The sequence below is a fragment of the Bos javanicus genome, chromosome X (genome assembly GCF_032452875.1).
Source record: "Bos javanicus breed banteng chromosome X, ARS-OSU_banteng_1.0, whole genome shotgun sequence".
NCBI classification, from domain to species: Eukaryota; Metazoa; Chordata; class Mammalia; order Artiodactyla; family Bovidae; genus Bos; species Bos javanicus.
The window spans coordinates 38,037,353-38,056,497 of NC_083897.1; the positions used below are offsets into that span (position 1 = coordinate 38,037,353).

Consider the following 19,145-nt stretch of genomic DNA (forward strand, 5'->3'; position numbering starts at 1 on the left):
ACCTTTATGAAACAGGAATCTTCAAGAAAGCATGGATGGGCTTAGAACACTGCAGAGCACTGCAGCTTCTTAGATCTTTGTTGAATGGCAGATATTCATCTGGAAGCAGCTGTCAATACTTGCAACACCCCTGATCCAAGAATCCTGTTCTTTTCATAGTATGACCTGCTATTTTGAAATTTACTCAAATGTGTTTCCCTTCCATCTTTACTCGAGCACATGGGCACACACGTACACACACACCCAAGCACACACACATTCACAGGAGCCCTTGGGAACCGAATGCACGCCCCCCTGATAGCAAGGCTGTAGCCTGGTTTCGCTCACAGTTGTAGTCTCAGTATGTGGCATTGCTAGGGCTCACGAAACCTTGCATGAATGAGTGAGCCACTTTGATCCCTCCAGTGGAGGCTGGCTTTGCTCTGCCTCGCCCTCCCTTCTCATCCCCCCCACCCATATTCCCGTTCTAAAGGCGCCCAAGAGGGAGGGGTCCTGTCCATTTCTTCGTTCCCTCCTTCGTAGGCTTGTCAGTTCATTCGCTAGTTCACTCATTCATTCACTCATTAGTACTCTCATTCCACGCCTCCTGCCTCCACCGAAGCTTCTTGCCTGCGCTGCTGCTCCCCCGGGGTCTGGCCTGACCCTAAACCCGGGCTTAGCCACGCCCCCTTCCCGTCCCGCCCCCTCTCCGGGCCAATCGGGACCGGCGGCCCGGGCGGGGCCGAAGTCGGGGCGGGGCCTCGCCCTCCCACTACCCACGGCGGCGCCTGCGGCTCCGGAAACGCGCCGCTGGGCTGCTAGGCTCAGCAGTGCGCTAGCTGCTCCGTGGCGCTTCCTGCCACGCGAGGCCTGGGCCTCGCCAGCGCTGCTCCGCCAAGGGCCGCGCGTCGGCCGCCGCCAGGCTAGGGTGAGCGTGCGGGCCTTAAGAGGATGTGCGCGGGGCCCGGGAGGGTGCGCGAGGCCAGGATGAGCGTGCGGGCCGCAAGAGGATGTGCTGGGGACCGCGGATGAATGTGCGGGGCCCGGGTGATCGTTTGGGCCCCGGGAGGATGTGCAGGGGGCGGCCCAGGAGAGTGTGCAGAACTGGGGTGAGTGTTCCAGAAAGTGTGCGGGGGCGGGGGGGGGGGGCAGAAGGCGGCCAAGCCTTGTTGGGGAGGAGCGTTTGTGTTGCCTCGGGAAGCTGCTCTGCCCTGGGGCCAGCTGGAGAGGGGCACGGGTCCGAGATAGTGGGTATGAGGAGGCTGAAGGCCTTCCCGCGGCGGGCAGGGGGCGATGGTTAGGGGCGGGAATCTCTGGACGTGCCGAGGCCTACGCTGCTTTGGGGGTGACACTAGGGGATGGGAACCGGCCACTATGAAAAGAGGGAGATCTCCCGCCCCAAGCGCGGAGAAGGCCGACTGGAAGAGGGCGTTGTGTGGGGGAGTGTGTGTTAAAGGGCTTTTCCCCCTATCTGGGGGAGAGGTTGAACAGCAGCCAGAGACGCTGTACTGGGGACAGTTCCTGCTGTACTGGGGACGGTTCCTGCAGGCGGAGTCCCTCTTTTCCTTTTAGGAAGGGGTCGAGCCTCCGCTTGGCAGGGAGGGTGAGGGGGTAGCCTAGAGCCCAAGGGCTGTGAGGGAGGGGGAGGGGCAGCCTTTGCTGGGTGAAAACGAGCCCAAGGCCCTGGATCTGAAAAGAGGTTTTTCTGTCGCCCTTCTCGGGCTACATCTGTCTCCAGTGCCCACCACCAAACTCCTTTGCTGCCTGATGCTGGGAGGGATTGGGGGTAGGAGGAAAAGGGGACGACAGAGGATGAGATGGCTGGATGGCCTCACCGACTCGATGGACGTGAGTTTGAGTGAACTCCGGGAGTTAGTGATGGACAGGGAGGCCTCGTGCTGTGATTCATGGGGGTCGCAAAGAGTCGGGCACGACTGAGCGACTGAACTGAACTGAACTAGTCTATATTTGGTTGATTAATTACACGTCTTTTTCCATCCTCCCTCACAACACAGTCGCCTGCGGCAGAAAGCCCATGGTCCCTTTCACCACCACCACCACCGCCTCCCACCCCCGCCACTGGCCCTGTTCCCAGAGGTCCCACCCTGTTCCAGTTGACACCCTCCAGCCAGCGTTGGCCCAACCCGGGGCCATCAGCCCCCTCTAGACTCCTTGGTCAGTGAAATATTTCCTCTTCAACCTCAGACTTGACATTTTTCTTTTACCAAAGGATTTCAGATGGGCTTGCTAGAACAGCACTCCCTCTAGGTGCTAATGCTGCCTCATCCCATCCCCCATCCTCCCTCCCCAACTGGGCCTTTAAGTCGAAGCAGCTTGCACAGTACCTGGCGCAGTCCAATACATTCTCTCAAAATGTCTTAGGATCTGCATTTAGAATTCTATTGAACACTGATTTTCAGCCTTCTTTGGGTGAGAGACCCCTTAGCAAATCACTGCTGCTGCTGCTGCTGCTAAGTCACTTCAGCCGTGTCCAACTCTGTGCGACCCCATAGACGGCAGCCCACCAGGCTCCACTGTCCCTGGGATTCTCCAGGCAGGAACACTGGAGTGGGTTGCCATTTCCTTCTCCAGTGCATGAAAGTGAAAAGTGAAAGCGAAGTCACTCAGTCGTGTCTGACTCTTAGCGACTCCATGGACTGCAGCCTACCAGGCTCCTCCATCCATGGGATTTTCCAGGCAAGAGTACTGGAGTGGGGTGCCATTGCCTTCTCCTAGAAAATCACTAGAAAGTGTGAATTCCCTGCCCAGAAATCTGACAGTCAGCAGAGAGTGGCATCCCATTCAAGAGGCTCATGGGCCAGAAACCTGTCTGCTGAGTGCTGGAGGTGAGGAAGCCTCCAGATTCTAGATGGGCTCAATGTTAACAAGGCACAAGTCTGCATCCCAGTCTCCTGAGTGCTGGTTGAAAATGCAGATTTCTCGTCCCCACCTACACCTGCTACTCTGCCCCTTGAGTCATTAGCACACCCCAAGCCAAGGGTCTAACGCACCCATCTAGCTCTGGCCCTAATTTGCTTGGGCTCCACAACTGGCCCAGGGCCCCTTGGTATTTGAACAGCATCCCCCATCCCCATTTAGAATCATTCATATCCAGGACAGTGTAACTTAAATGAAGCTATACTTACAATTTATTTTCATTTTCAGTAAGATAGCATGCATTTTCTTGGGGAAATGGGAACATAAACCTTCCCTCAATTAAGTACAACAAACACTACAAAATCCCCTTCTGGTCCACCTTCTAGCTTTTTATAGAAGGCAAAGAAAATGGAAACGTAAACAGAGAGGGGCAGGTGCCCAGGCAGAGTAAGAGAGGAAAACTGGGGAAGACAGAGACAGATGCCTCCCACCCACGCACACAGAAAAAGGCACACACAGACACAAACATCCCGAGAGAAACAGACTTTCCTGGTGAGACACCCTCTCTGTTGGCCCTTTAGGATTCACTTCTAGTAGCAGTGCATGTGCACAGTACAAGGTGAGCCCAAATGGGCGTTGTAGCCACAGCCTGGCCCGACAGGTTGAGAGCTCAGGCCCTTGGCATCCCAGAATTGCCGGACTTGGGTGGATTGGTGTCTCAACAGTGTATTCAGTCTCACAGCCTGTCCTTTGAACACTTGTGACCCAAAAAGACATGTTCCAAGAAGGTGTGCCCAAGTTCTGTCTTCCCAAATTATTTTAGTCCAACAGGTAGGACTTTACCTGCCTGAGTAATCGCTCAGAATTTTTCTGAGACATGATGCCATCTCTGTATGTCTCTTTTGGGTAAGTCTGGATGTTTATAGACCAGGTCTGCTGGCCTTAAAGCTGGCCATGCTGTTAGAAGACCCCATGGGGATGCAAGGTGGTGAGAAGTATTATTTTGGTTCTGGAAGCACTTATATTTTTATATATGCCAGTGCTGTTGGGCGATCTTTGTCCAGATATAGTTCTATTGATCTGAGAGCACAACTCAAGGGAGAACAGACATCCAGCAAGGAGAATTGGGAATCCAGGTGATAAATAGGATGATTTAGGGTTAGGGTTAGGGTTAGTGATGGGAGAGGGAGCTGAAGGCACCTATCTGAATTAGATGATAGAAAGTGCAGTCTCTCATGTGATCTATAAATATTCCCTCTAGGGCATTTTTGCTGTGGCCCACAACTGAATTGAACACTGTGAGCCACCTGTTATCTTCTAGGGTATGGGGACATTCTGCTTCAGTCCTTATCTAGATGTTCCAAGGAGATCAGGTGCTTCTGGCACCTCTTTGAAGTTTCTGGAAGCTGCCAGTTCTAGTTTGCGTGGCTTTGCTCCCTCTCCCCTGCACCCATTGCCCAGAGAAGGCTGGCACCTGCTGAGGAGGCACCCTGGCTACTTGTGCCATGAAATCAGTCTACTGCTGATCTCTTAGGCTCAGAAGTGACCTTTCCTAGTAACCAGACACCCTCAGTAGGGGTCCCGAGCTCCAAAGTGACCAGAAGACACTAAAGTATTCCCTGCTTTTGTGACAAATGTTGGCTTTTGGCTCCATTAAATTCAGCTGTTAATTTCTGTTCTTTCAAATCAGGGTGAAATGATTGTTTTGGTTTTCAGTATTTCTGATTGGATACAGAAAATTGGATTTAAATAAGTTGGTTAAAATTTACATTGCCGTCTAAAGCACATATAAGGAACCTTTATTCACTGACATGAACTCTCAGGTTTTAGGAAGCATGATGTTTCAGAAATGTGTCTGTGAAGCAGCTGCAGAGTCTGTGGCACTTGGCTAGCTCCAGGGTAGAATCCACAGTCAACCTGATAGAGTCTTTATTCTCTGGGAGCATGGAGTTGTTAGACTACACTAAAGATCTTGCTTAAAGAAGAAAGATAATATTGTTTATATTAAAAGGCCAAGATTTGTTTTCCCAAAGTCTTTCTACCAACTTCTCTTTCCTGGTTGGGCAAAGGAGTGCACTTATAAGATTTGGGTATGCTTGTCCATGGTGAGTGAAAGTGCCTCATGTTCAAGGTCAGGATCTCCCTGTGTATCCATTGAGTACATGACAATGGTTTTCATATTGTGCCTGGAATCGATTTGACCTTGATTTCACAAGGTCCACCTTTGGAAGGCAGTAGACACCTGTGTCATGGAGTCCAGCTTCTTTTCCAGATTAGTTCCACCATTTTAAAGTGGAGTGGTTGGGTGACATAGCTTCTGAATTATCAGATTGTTTTCAGGATTGATGATGATTCTATTTTTAACTGCAGTGGATCATTTTTAAATGATCTTCCTTTGTGTCTCGTAAATGTTTTCCCCAATATACCTGATTCATTATGTAGAGTTTAGCTTCCTTTTATGAAAGCAGGGCTCACTTTTCCCCTCCCATTTTTATAGACACCTTTGAAATGGCCTCTGTCTGTCACGGTCTCCATGTGTCCATAGTCTCTTGTCACTGTGGGTGGTGATCTGAAGTGCAGTTGGGTTAAGTCCCCTGGGCAAGCCTGGTACAGGAAGGGCCAGTCCTGTTGCTACACTGGAGAAGATAATTAACAATTCACTTGGGGGTTGTATCTCCAGGACTTCATGCCAATAAGTGAATACACTTTGGTAGGATCTGCTCAATTAAATGGGAACTTTTCAGGAGGACCTTTTCAATTAAGCATGGATGGCTTGGAAAAACTGTGAATGAAAGAATGATGTATGTATCTTTTGTGCATGGGACTGAAAGCAAGTCCCCTAAACCCATACATACCATTAGGCTTCGATGACACAGTAGCCTGGCCTTTGGACAAGGCCCAGTGTTAGGTATTACTTTGTGGCAGATTACTTCTCTCTCTTCTCTGGTGTGGCTCAAAATGCCTCAAATCTTGGGAGCTAGACCTTAGGCAATTTAGTTCACCCCTCAGATCCGTTTCTTCCTTCTCGGTAAAATGGAGGCAGTCACTCAGTTGTGTCTGACTCTTCGCACATTTAAAGGAGAAGTATCTACGTGCTCAGCCACTTCAGTCATGTCCAATTCTTTGTGACCCCACAGACTGTAGCCCGCCAGGTCCTCTGTCCATGGGATTCTCCAGGCAAGAATACTGGAGTGGGTTGCCATGTCCTCCTCCAGGGGATCTTCCCGACCCAGGGATTGAACCTGCGTCTCATGCATTGATATGTGCATTCTTTACCAGTGCACCACTAGGGAAGCCTGTGAAGGGAGAAGCACAGTGCCAAATGCATAGTAGGTGCTCTGTTAATGAAAGTTATGTAACTCACCCCTCCCTCACAGGGTGTCACATGTCCACTGAGTGCTAAGAGCTACTGCCCCCTGAATGCTGGGGATTCGGGGTTGGCCAAGAAAGAGAAGGGCCCTATCCTGTGAGAGGTGACATTTTCCCCAGGGAGAATCAGGTAAAAACAAGCAATTTCAGAGGGTAAGTTTTAGGTAGTGAAAAGTATTGTAAGTATGTGATGGAGCTGGAGAGTGAAGACATTTGGAGGAGGTGGCACTTGAGTGAGGCCCGAATTCTTCGAAGGAGCCACTTGAGGCAGGTTCAGAGGCTCTCGGGATTATTGCCTTGGTATATTTAGGACGGGATGAAAACTGAGTGTCTGGAAGGACTGACTGAGACGTATGGGTCTGGTGGGCTCAGCCAGGGCCTTGGAGTGGGTTAAGGCCTTAGGTCTCTGGCCTGAGGGTAGTCAGGCAAGGCTTGTAACAGACCATCTTGCTCAGAAGGTGAAGGTGAGATGTCTTCCTCTTCATTCCATTTGACAACAAAACCTCAATGTCAATAAGAAGTGAATTTTTTAGAATGAACTATGTAAATAATCAATGACCGGTTCATTTTGTATTGGAAGCCAAGGTCAAACCAAATATCAAATGTATGCCAGGAAGAAGGAAGCCCTGCCTAGGGGACAGTGGGTTACAGAAGGCTTGGCTGCTGGGCACCTAGGGCTTCTCTCACACACTGGGGAGTCATTTCAAGATGGAAGTAGAGTTTCTGTGGACTTTGGAGCCAAAGGAAGCCTTCCCTCACACCTGTCATATTGCTAATAGTTTGGGGGGATGATCCCAGGAATTCACAATCCCATGGACCTGCCTCTAAGCTTTCTGGGACTGCCCACGCATTCCTGCCAGCCCTGCTCTGTTGTGGCTTGCCTGTGTGGGCACCTCAGGACATTGCCCAGCTTCAAGGACTATTCCCTCTTGTCTTCTTGGCCTTGGCCCTGTCTTCTCATATGCTGAGCATCCTTCTTACCCAAAGTCTACTGAAATCTTTTAAAATTGTTGTTCCTTTCTGGTTACTAAAGAAATGCAGCTTGGTTACTAAACATTCATGACAGAAACAGAAACCTGAAGACCTTTCTAGACCTGGACTCTACCCCAGGGTGGTGCACATTGCAGTCTCGATGTGCTCATTAGCTGTGAGTCACTCTGTTTATTCCTTTTTTTCCTTAAAATGCAAATGTATACTGTTCTTTCCCCTTCCTCTACAGTCTGTGATTTTTTAATAAACAGCTACTGTCTGTCTATAATCTTCTTTGATGGAGGATTCAAATTTTTGTAATCTGCTGTGTATCATGCTGTATTGGCCACCTGTTGATTTTTTTTTTCCTTTTCATTTACTTATTTATCTTTTGTCCTATGTTTTTTTTCTTGTCCCTTACAACCTACTGATTTTATGCTTGAGCTCTCCAGTTTTCTTCCTGCTCTGAGTTCTAGGATTCTTCAGGAAGGTCTCCCTCTTGTTTTTATGACATTGGGATTACTGACACTCTTCATGTTGGTTATACTGTATTGTTTTCCATCCTTTTACTTTTAACCTATCTCTCTCTTTACATTTAAAGTCTTTAACTTTAAAATTTCTTGTAGACGTCAAGCACATACTTGAGTTTCTTTTTTAAAAAAATACAATCTGATAGTCTCTACAAATTAATTGGTGTGTGTTTAGTCCATTTATATTTAACTTAACTATCCATATGGTTGTGTTTACATTTGCCTCTTGCTGTTTGTTTCTGCTTGCCCTAACTGTTCTTTTTCATCTGTTTTTTTAACCTACTTTTGGATTATTTTTTTAGAATTGTATTTTATCTCCACTACTGCCGTGTATCAGAGGCTTGGAGGGCTTCCTAAAGCACAGTCTTACATTTTATTTCTATATATCTTATAAACCCCAATTGTTGGTTTTGTTTAGTTGCTAAGTTGTGTCCAACTCTTTTGCAACCCCATAGATTGTAGCCTGCCAGGCTCCTCTGTCCATAGGATTTCCCAGGCAAGAATACTGGGGTGGATTGCCATTTCCTTCTCCAGGGGAATCCTCCCAACCCAGGGATCCTCCCAACCCAAGGATTGAACCTGCGTCTCCTGCTTTAGCAGGTGGATCGTTTACGACTGAGCCACCAGGGAAGCCCTATAAACTCCATACTACCTTACTATTTTTTTCTCTAAATGTTCAGCTTTCTCTTAAAGATGTAAAAGTGTTCTATATTTCAGCACATATTTACGTTCCTGGTGTTCTTCATTCCTTTGTGATCCAAGTTTCCATCTTCACCTGAAGAATTTTCTTAAATACGTCTTGTGTGGATCTGCTGGTGACAGATTCTTTCAGCTTTTCTTTGTCTAAAAAAGCTTGTTTTTTGCCTTCATTTTTGAAGGATACTTTCCCTAAATATCAAATTCTTGGTTGACATGTTGTTTTTTTTTCCCTTTAGCACTTTAAAAATGTCATGAAGTTGTTTTCTGGCTTGCACATTTTCTGATAAGAAGTCAGCAGTTATTATCTTTGCTCCTTTGTTTACAACATCTTTTATTCTCTGGCTACTTTAAGATTTTTTCTTTATCACTAGTTTTCAGCAATATGATTATGATGTGTCTTAGTGTACAAGTGTGGGGTTTTTTTCTGGTTTTGTTTTTTGTGTGTTTGTTTAGTCTTGCTAGGGGGTGATTGGGCTTCTTGGATATAGGTTTTATCCAATTTAGAAAATAATAAATTTTAACCATTATTTCTTCAATTATACTTTTATCCCCCCCTGCTTTTCCTCATCTTCTCAGATTCCAATTATATGTGTGTTAGACCACTTTTTGTTATCTCCAAGTCAATGAAACACTGTTAAATATTTTTTTCTTTCTGATCTTCATTTGGGATAATTTTTATTGCTAGGTCTTCAGATTTCCTAATCCTTTGGGGCAGGGGGAGAAGGCTGCATCTAATCTGCTGTTAAGCACATCCAGTGAAATTTTCATTTTAAATGTTACAATTTTCACCTCAGTAAGTCCCATTCAGTTTTTGTTTTTATCATCCATTTCTTTCATTATGTTCCTGTTTTTCTTTAAATAGTTATACATTGTTAAACTAGCTGTTATCCTTGTCTGTCAGTGATCATTTCTGGGTGTTTCTATTTTCCTTTCCATGAGTCACATTTTTTCCCTGCTTCTTGGCATTTACTTAATTATTTATTGGATGTTGAACATTGTAGAGATTATGTTGTTGAATGTCTGGATTTTGTTGTTTCACTGTGAAAAGAGTTAGACTTTGTTTTTGGAGGTAGTTGCTTATGGAATAGTTTCATCCCTTCAAGCCCTATTTTTATGTTTTTCTAGAGCAGATCCAGGGTCACTCTGGCTCCAGGGATAAATCAGTCCTGCTACTAAAGCATGGCCTCTCTGATTCTCTACTGAATACCCCAGATGATCACTGAGAACTATACTCTGGTTGGTTGGACCCTGAATATCTCCCTACCTTTGTGTGTCTTAGGAATTATTCAACTTACAACTTCCTGGTCATTGTTTTCCTAGTCTTTGTGAGTTTTATTGTATGCATGCATGGCTTAGTGGTCAGGAAAGACTCAAGGGAAATCTTGTGCAAATTTTTTTGAGCTCTTTTTTCTGCATAGCTCCCTCGTTTCTGGAACTCTGCTTTACCTTAGCTTCCCTGAATTCTGGTCTGTGTTGGTAATAAAGCCACCAAGCTCTGTTTGGTCCCCCTTTCCCTGTAATCTAAATCTGGAAATTGCCTCCGGAAGGTATCTAGGACACTGATAAAGCTTATATTATTTGTTTCTCTTCTCTCAAGGATCATCATCCTGTGCTGTCTGCTGTCCAATACTTAAACTGTTGATTCACATCTATTTTGTCCAGTTTTGTATTTATTTATAAGACATTAAATCTGTTCCTTGTTATTCCATCATGGCCAAAAGTGGAAGTCTCTGTCCATCCCTTTTAATATAACATCTAATTTTATGAAAAACTATTTCTGGAGTACCTGGGTTCTGTAATCCTTGAGCTAGTGTAAAAATGCTTTCTCTTCATTTAACTATGAACCAAATTGACTTGATAGCAGAACAGAAACTGGGTTCCTGTTTCTGTGAACTCACTGAAGTGGGCGGTCTGTGATGCAGACACACCTGTGGTGGGATCCGAAAGAAAAAGGCAACTTGCACATGTGGTTCAGATCTTTTATTTAGCAACTTAGTCTTTGAAGATATTTTTTTTTTTGAGGTGTCTTTTTCCAGCTATTGTTCAACTTTTCATTTTGTCAAATATATCACAGAAATGTTCTTCTCTGCAAGCTGTCACCTGATGAATTGTTTCGGTGTGGTGGAGTATGGACTTTTGAGGGCCTTACTGCTAGTCAGGAAGCCCTTGCTCCTGTTCCCTTCCCTTTAGTAGCCCATTCTGTTTCTTTGTTGCCCCTACAAAGTTGAAAAAGATCTCTCACTTCCCAGTTATTTGTTCTGATGTTCTTTTGGGGAACACTGCCTTCCTGTGCAGTGTGAGCATGAAACTCTCCAAGGCCTACTGCTAGGAGGCCTATGGCCGACCTGTCTCTGAGAGCCAATATTCCTGCCACTGGCTTTCAGTCTGAGTTTGTCTTCTCTCTGTGCCTGGGCTAACATTCATTTATCTTGTCTGGATTCTCTCTGGGCTGCCTGTATCAGTTCTCTGCCAGCCCAGTTTCCCCACTATTTGGGATATGTTTTCTTAGTATGTCCATGTTCTAGTTTGTCAGTCAACCTCTGTGCAAGAGAAGACTCAAGATTTAAAACAAGTGAAAAGGAAATCACCAGTCTCATCCCACGGGACCCAGAGGCAGGGCTGCTGTCACTCGTGGCTCTTTCCACTTTCATTAGCTCCCCCTGATACCCAGGGTCTGGCCCTTACCCAAGAAGTCAAGTCCTGCCCAAGTCCTTACCATTCCTGGGAAACCAAGTCCTGGCAATGCCCCCTTGGAGTGCTTGAGGCTCAGATGAGCTGTGCTTCCCTCAGCCTAGCTTGGGAATCTGTCCCTGCTTCCTGATTCTAGTATTGGTCTCTGCTTCTTTCCCCAGCATAACACACAACTGGGCCTGAACCCCAGCTGCTATCTTTCCTCCCTCTTTCTGCTTCTCTCCCCAGAGTCTGCCAAGGAATTGATACCTGCTGGGTTTGTAATTTCCATCATCCCAGTTGGGGAGCTGAGTTTCAGTACCCGAAAGTGATTGAGCTAACGTCCCTTGGGAAGACAATGGGAGCCAGGGCCACAGCCCAGGTCTCCTGGCACATGGTCAGGTTCTCTTTCTAGGACTTCTTGAGGCTTATACTTAGATTTCCATGTTCGCATGTATACTCACTCTAGACTCTCACCTCTCATCCCTGGGGTTACTGACATTGCCCTTGCCTCATTCTAGAATGGATGGAAAGACAGATTGTTCCTGGGAATTCTTTCAGGATTCAGTGACGTTTGGTAATGTGGCACAATACCTCATCAAACGGAGTGACTGAAGCTGGACCCTGAGCAGAGGACCTCAGCATATTGAAGAAACGTGATATCTGTGGGTAAGGATGACCCCAGCCCTTCCACAAGATTTGCCACCAGCTTCGTGGTCCTGCGGAACTGGGAGTGGGATAAGGGGGCACCTGACAGTCTAGTCCCACACAGGCCCAACTTCCAGCTTATGCTCCCTGGGAATAGGCTGTAAGGAAATACAGAGGGTCTGCTACACACAACCTGTCAAAGTAGCGGGTATCCCTCCCAACTCATAACGGCTTATAAAGAAGTTAGAACAAACTGGCCACCATAATGAAATACTTTTTTAACCCACAAATTATGTAAATTGTATGGGAACTTTATTGTAGTTTACTGGTTTTTTTTTTAATTTTATTTTATTTTTAAACTTTACATAATTGTATTAGTTTTGCCAAATATCATAATGAATCCACCACAGGTATATATGTGTTGAGAGAGGCTGACATGGCAAGCTCCTTAGCACCACAAGGGGCTGCATGTGTGAGGTGGGGAGGCTTCTTAGGAGGAGAGACTGCCAGGGATCAGCTTTGATAGTTATGGAAGGACCCCAAGTTCAGTGTGCAGACCTTAAAGAGAGTGGACAGGGGAAAGGGAGGATCCACCCCCCAGGAAGACGACCTGGTGCTCTATGTGGATAGACCCAGAGCTTGCTTCATCCAGCCCCTGGAAGGAGCTGACGATTGGGAAAGGCATTTGATATTAATGGATGACTTGCCTAAGGGAACAGCCACTCCAGCCTTTGAGGATTGAAAGCTTCCCCTTCAAAGGCCCCAACCTGATATCATCTCTGGCTGCTGCTACTGCCTGTTTCTTTTTCCATGAGAAGGAGTTCCTGTTTTGACCCTCACCTTGGTCTCTCACCTGGAGCAAGTCAGAGCCATCCCCTAACGTGGATTGAGCTAAACATTCAGGTGAGTAAAAAAATTGAAGAAATGTCAGGGCATCATGGGGGAGGCCCAGCTGAAGCTTTGGGGAGGAAGCCACATGTTTGGGGTGTGGCTTGATCCTCAGTCACCTTGAGAGGGAGCTTCCAGCAACCAGGCCCTTATGCCCTTTCTGTCTACTGTCCTTATTTCTGGTTGGTGACCTCCTGCCAACTGGTCAGCAGCTGTCTCTGGAGCAAAGTGATTGTTGACACTCACTCGTTTTGCTGTGATTATTCCTTCCTCCTCTTGAGACTGCAGTGTCTTATGGTTTTCATTTCAGAAAGCATCTGGGCAACCCAACAGCCAATGATGGATGAAAATGCACAGTCACAGGAGATGGCTTCCACAAGCTCCCCGAGGGCCAGTGAGCCCAGCCCTGAGGTCAAACAGAATGGGGACTCGGGGGGGAAGGGAGGAAGCCCCCAGAATTTGCCTGTAGAGCATCACTTTGCATGTAAAGAGTGTGGGGATACCTTTCGGCTTAAGGTCCTCCTGGTGCAGCACCAGCGAATTCACAGTGAGAAGAAGGGCTGGGAGTGCAGCGATTGCGGGCAGGTCTTTCATGGGGTGACTGAGTTAAATGAGCACAGGAAGAGCCATGTGGCTGCAGAGCCCCAGCCGGGCCCCAGCTGGGTTCTCGACGGGGCCGTGGAGAATAGGGAGCAAATGGAAAAGGAGGCAAAACCCTTCGAGTGTGAAGAATGCGGGAAAAGGTTCAAGAAGAATGCGGGCCTCAGTCAGCATCTGCGCGTCCACAGCCGAGAGAAGCCCTTTGACTGTGAGGAATGCGGCCGTTCCTTCAAGGTAAATACCCACCTCTTCCGCCATCAGAAGCTGCACACTTCAGAGAAGCCCTTCGCCTGTAAGACATGTAGCAGGGATTTCCTGGATCGCCAGGAACTTCTCAAGCACCAGCGTATACACACCGGCCACCTGCCCTTCGACTGCGACGACTGCGGCAAGTCCTTCCGAGGAGTCAATGGCCTGGCCGAGCACCAGCGCATCCACAGCGGAGCAAAGCCCTACGGTTGCCCCCACTGTGGCAAGCTCTTCCGGAGGAGCTCGGAGCTCACCAAGCATCGGCGGATCCACACTGGCGAGAAGCCGTACGAGTGTGGCCAGTGCGGCAAAGCCTTCAGGCAGAGCTCCAGCCTCCTAGAGCACCAGCGCATCCACACTGGGGAGCGGCCTTACGCCTGTGGCGACTGTGGCAAGGCCTTCCGGGGGCCTTCTGACCTGATCAAACACCGGCGCATCCATAGCGGACTGAAACCCTATGAATGCGACAAATGCGGGAAGGCCTTCCGCCGGAGCTCCGGCCTGAGTCGCCATCGGAGGACCCACAGTGGAACAAGACGCTGTGAGTGCAGCGAGTGTGGCCGCGTGTTCAAGAGGCGGTCGGCACTGCAGAAGCATCAGCCAACCCACCACGAGTAGGCGAGGCTCACAGCCCCACAGCTGGCAGCGGATTCCCGCTGGGGCCAGGTCCCTAGAGGGGGAGGGCAGAGTCAAAGGAGATGAACAGTTTTGTAATGCTTATATATTTTCTCTTCAGAAAGGTTGAAATCAATTTATACTACCACCAGCAATTTATAAAGTGTCTATGTTTCCCATTTTGCCTATCGAGAGTAGCTTTTACCATTTTGATTGATTTTGGCTGGTTCAACTGGCCTCGAGTACCTTCAAGGTATTTAAACCCACAGGTCTTGAATCGGAGAATGAGAGAAGAGAAATCTGGATGTGGGAAGTGGAGCTGGATGGAGATGCTTGTTTTCCTCCAAGCTCCCCCTTCAGGGAAAGGGAGACCCAGAGCTATTCAATGACAGCATCTGTAGATTGTGAATCCCGACTTTCCCTAACAGAGCAATCACCCCAAAGTTTTTGGCCTACTTGAATTTATAAATTTTTAGGGTTGTAAATAGAATAATCAAATGTCTTATAATATTTAATTTATTAATTTAGTTATGCATACCTATTATAAATCACATGTTATATATATTAATTTAGAAAGTATTCCTTTTTTGCCTGACTCTGCTCCATGAGATCATTTTATTCTAATTCTTCCTATGCATTTCTAACCACACTATCTTCACCAACCTCAGAGCCCCTTTGGAGTCATTATTTTCAAAGCCCATCCAGTGGCTTCCATCTGTATGAGCTGTGTGCCATGTAGCACTGTGACAATCCCTGCACAAGGCTCTCACTAGAAATCACCTCCCACAAGCCATAAGTACCTGTTCACGTAACATTAGAATGATGGTTGTCCTTTTTTAATTTGTCCTATAGTTCTACAATGCACCCACTTAAGGTGTTCCTTTTTAAATGAACTTTAAAAGGCTTTTTTAAAGCATTAAAAACTTGTCATTGTGAGCTCATACTCTTAAGAAGAAGTACTGAATCTGAGTTACATTTCTTTTGTATCCTTTTTTCTTAAACCAATTCAACCTGGTGACTTCCATGCATATCCAAAACTAGCATCGACTGGAGTTTATTTCAGGCTAATGGGTCTCATCCTCAAGCAGGACTATTAAAATCAAGTATTTGAGAGAAGATCAACATGATAACAATGACATCCCAAGGACTTAAGCATAAGGTGATGCCTCCTTTTGGGGAACAATAGCCTCTCCTGATATGGGGCCTAGATGGTACTTCTCCAATCCTCCATTTCCACCTCTATAAAACGAGGATGATCACAGGACTACCTCTTAAGGTTATCGCAAGGACCGAGATGCCTCACCTGGCACAGAGGTACACACTCAGTGAAGTCATCTGCCATCACCTCCATGGTTATTGCTGTTGTTCTGTGACTCACTGGTATCTGAACTGGGGATAGACCCAGGGCTCCTGACTCCTAGTCTCATCTTCTTTCTCTCACATGATGGCTTAAAATACTGTTTCCGTTTGCTCGCATGCAGATCGTATGTGCATCTCCTTTGACCAGTTATCAAGTTATCTTTGAATATATTGACATTATACAGCAGTTCTTTCTATATCAATTGTGATGATTTCTTTGCCAGTTTTATTGCTTTGCTCTTCGTAGCAGTTTTATTACATTTTTGTTTTGCAAGCTTTTGATTTTTACATATCCAAGCGTTCATTGTTGTCAGTTAAATCGTAACTTCCATTGCTTCAGTAGTTAGAGATGATAATATTCTCTTCTAGATATTGAATTACAAATGAAAAGTTGAAAGTCCTGCCCCACCAGAAGGTGGATGTCCAGGTGGGCAGGCTGGATGGAAATGGGCCAGAGATGCAGGCTCACTCCTCATCCAAGATGAAGACTCTGCACATATGTGGGCAGTACTTGACTATCCAACCTGGCCACCCAGGCACTCAAGAGGAATTTCCATCTTGGATTGGCCAGAACACTCTTGACTGTTCCTCAGCATAGCCCTGGCCTCAGCAGTGGGGCGGGACCTCACTTATGGGTCAGGATCAATGGGACGGTCCAAACTTGGTCTTGGCAGCAGCTGGCCAAACTTCCAGCTCCTGGGAGCCTTGGCCATGGCTCGGCGTGGATTCAGTGCCTGAGCAGCAGATCCACCCAACAGACATCTCAAACACGAAGACTCAACCGACTGATGGCTGTCACGTGGATGGTATCCTCTTCCTAGAGAGTGATTCTGGAACTAGAAAGAGGTCAGCAGTTTGGTGGCTTCCACTTTTGATGACTAGGAGGAAATTCACCTGTCTGTTCTGATGTCACCTCCTGCGTCCACATCTGTGAGGGGGTGACAGAATAAAGGCTTGGAGACAACCCTGCCCCTCTGATGGCTACAACAGGCCTGGGCTGTGACTTGCCACAGCCTTGCCCAAGAGGGGCAGTTAAAACAAGGGTTCAGAGGGCAATGATGCCCTTCTGACGACAGCCCATGTGGCATAGAAATAGAAATTGGTCATCCTGGAACTGGGCTCTCACTTTCAGCAGCCTCCCCCAGGAGGAACAGCAGCAAGGGCTAGCCAAGAACCTGGCCCCTGTAGCGTGACTTCTCAGCAGCTGTGCCTGGGGTAGAGGGGGAGCTTGAGAGCCTGCCAAGGAAGGGCACTTTTCTGACAGGCCCACCGGGGCTGGGAAGCAGGGTCCCACAGTGACCCTTGTGACCTTAGCCAGAGGTACTCTGGAATGGCTCCCCCAGGTCACACCAGTGGCTCTCTGCAACATCTCCATCCTGACCCCCGGGGCTGGAGAGAAGCTGACAGCTCTTGTTACATAGCGATTCTTTCTGCTAGGGGGCCTCAGTTCTTGCAGTAGGTGTAAATCTATGTCTGAAATCACTACTTCCTGTCTCATCAGTTTTCTCTTTTCAAGCTATTAATGACGTATTTGCTGCAACTGTCATTTGGTAACGAATGTTGGCATCCATAGGGGCAAGTCTGGCATTGCAACCTGAAAGTAGCCTGCCATGTCTTGCCTGGGTTTTAGGAAGGATCTAGATGCAGTATTAACTCAGAACTTAGTATCGTCGACACCACTCCACTTGTCCCCAGCCAGGACCTGGCACCTTGGCACCTTGTCATGCCCTCCTTTCCTTTGTTCCATTCTCAGTTCTATGATTTTCTCTTGAACAGACCGTCCGCCGGAGTGAACACATCTTTTCTGTCACTGTGTTTGCGGGTGAAGTCCATGCTCTCTCTGTGGCTTTAACGTGTGTCCTGTAGTCGCACCGAGTTCAGTGTTTGCCTCGGGTCCCTGGGGGAGGGGGTGGATTTCCTTGGACTCTCTAGGTCTACTGCTACATCAGATGCAAAATGTGATCAGACTTGCTGTCGTGTGTGCTTGTCTATGCATTTATGTATCTACCTCATTTCATTTTTCTTTCTAATCACATGTATTCCTTTTGCAAGGCAAATGGAGAGCAGGTTGATTATGTAGAATGCCAGCTGTCCTTCAAAATGGGTCCTTTTCTTATATTCTGAAAAAAAAAACCTTCCATCACTTTTATTAAAGTTTTGAATACTTGCTGAAATTTTCAGAAGAAAGTAACTGTTTACCACTTCTGCTGCTTAATAAGATGAACTGTGTGGATTAGTTGTGTCATACCCACTCTCCAGTTTCCAAAATGAGCCCCACTCTGTCCTGGTGGGCATCTCTGTCATGTGGGGTTGCATTCCGCATTCCCGGGGCTGTGCCCTGTTGTCTGTTATGTGACCTCCACCCCGTCAAGTTCATGTTCATTCAACCAGAACTGAACACTTGACTCACAGGCAGTAATTGGTCGACAGAGCTGGAGACATGGACCAGATCTTTAGGGTTCTCTGTGAAGTATAAATAAGAAAACAGAGAAGTTTCTAGTTTGTGCTGGAAGGAAGAGGGAGCCACCTGGGATCTAGGGGAGTTGCCCTGATGGGCAGCACCAGCTTGAAGATCTATGGACTCCTGCTGGGCACCCTCAGAGAGGCCTTGACCCCAGCACTGCAAGGGAGCCTGGCAGTTCCCTTCTGGGATCTCTGGCGACTGCCCTGGTCCACTTGTGTCCCTGCCGTAGACCCCCTTGACCTGAGCCAGCTTGAGTAGGCCTCTGCTTTTTACAGTCTGTCAAGAGCAATTGCATTTCCCCATTTGTCCACTTCCTGAGAAGAATCACATGGTTGGCTTTCCTCATGTCCTACCCAGCCCTTGTCCCCAGACCAAGCCCCACCTGACTGTTCTAAACACCTCTTTTCAATGTGGTATTCTGTTTGCTAACATGGATACAAATCTATGCCTCCCAGTCTCAGTGAGTTTGACCAATGATTTTTCTGTCTGGGCATTGTTCTTTCCTGACCCCATGTTTACCCCAGGAAATGAGTTAAGTCACTGCTCACCCTATTCTTGATTTTGGAAGTGTCTAGTTACTTCCAGCTACTTTCCAACTGTCATATTGGGAAACTGATAACTTCTGGATAACTAATATACTTACAATGTGTAGTTCTCATTGCATCTGTTCGGGTGGTTATTTTCTAAAGTAGAAATGGTCTCTTTAAACAAACATGGCCTTCAGTGTTACTTGCAGATCTGAGAACCGTTATGCCCTGCCCCAGTTCATGTTTTGGTTGTTGGCTCTTTTTTCTCATTCTTCCCCAGTCTCCTTAACTTGTCTGTTTTACAGCAGTTACTATAATCAGCCTTGCACTAGCGCTTTGCTCTCCCCGCCCTCCCCAACCCGTTAGATTGTGAGCTCTTAGAAGACAGGGGTGGCCCTTCTTGTCTGATTCCCCTTCCATATCTAGCACAGTGCCTTGCATTGAGTAGATTTCAATAAATATACGTTAAATGGCATTGGTTGTCCTTGACTTATTTCGTCAAAGCTTGGTTTATCAGTTCTTCCATTTTTTCTCCACATCCTGGACTTCCAGCCCCTGTCTTGCCTCGCCCCATGCCCTGCAACTGCCTGCTGGATGCCTAGGGGAGAAGCGGGGTTCCCTGGAGACAGAGAGTTGGTCTTCCTGGAAGTTCGAGCTGTCCCTTGGCAGAAGGGGCCTGTCATTCAGCCAGGTGCCTCCCTT

At 47.2% G+C, this 19,145-nt stretch overlaps 1 protein-coding gene across 4 annotated transcripts; it reads left to right on the forward strand.

Moving 5' to 3' along the window:
• The first annotated feature begins 767 nt into the window (after nucleotides 1-767).
• ZNF275 (zinc finger protein 275) lies at nucleotides 768-18,918 on the forward strand. 4 transcript variants are annotated; one of them, XM_061408932.1, is made up of 4 exons: nucleotides 768-907; nucleotides 11,615-11,762; nucleotides 12,560-12,644; nucleotides 12,940-18,918. In XM_061408932.1, exon 4 carries the CDS (start codon nucleotides 12,966-12,968, stop codon nucleotides 14,094-14,096), a length of 1,131 nt encoding a protein of 376 aa, XP_061264916.1. In that variant the 5' UTR covers nucleotides 768-907; nucleotides 11,615-11,762; nucleotides 12,560-12,644; nucleotides 12,940-12,965; the 3' UTR covers nucleotides 14,097-18,918. The 4 variants fall into 4 exon arrangements, with proteins under 4 accessions (XP_061264916.1, XP_061264913.1, XP_061264914.1 ...); XM_061408929.1 differs by having other exon boundaries at nucleotides 769-1,088; XM_061408930.1 differs by having other exon boundaries at nucleotides 769-1,088; nucleotides 11,655-11,762.
• The last annotated feature ends 227 nt before the right edge of the window (nucleotides 18,919-19,145 follow it).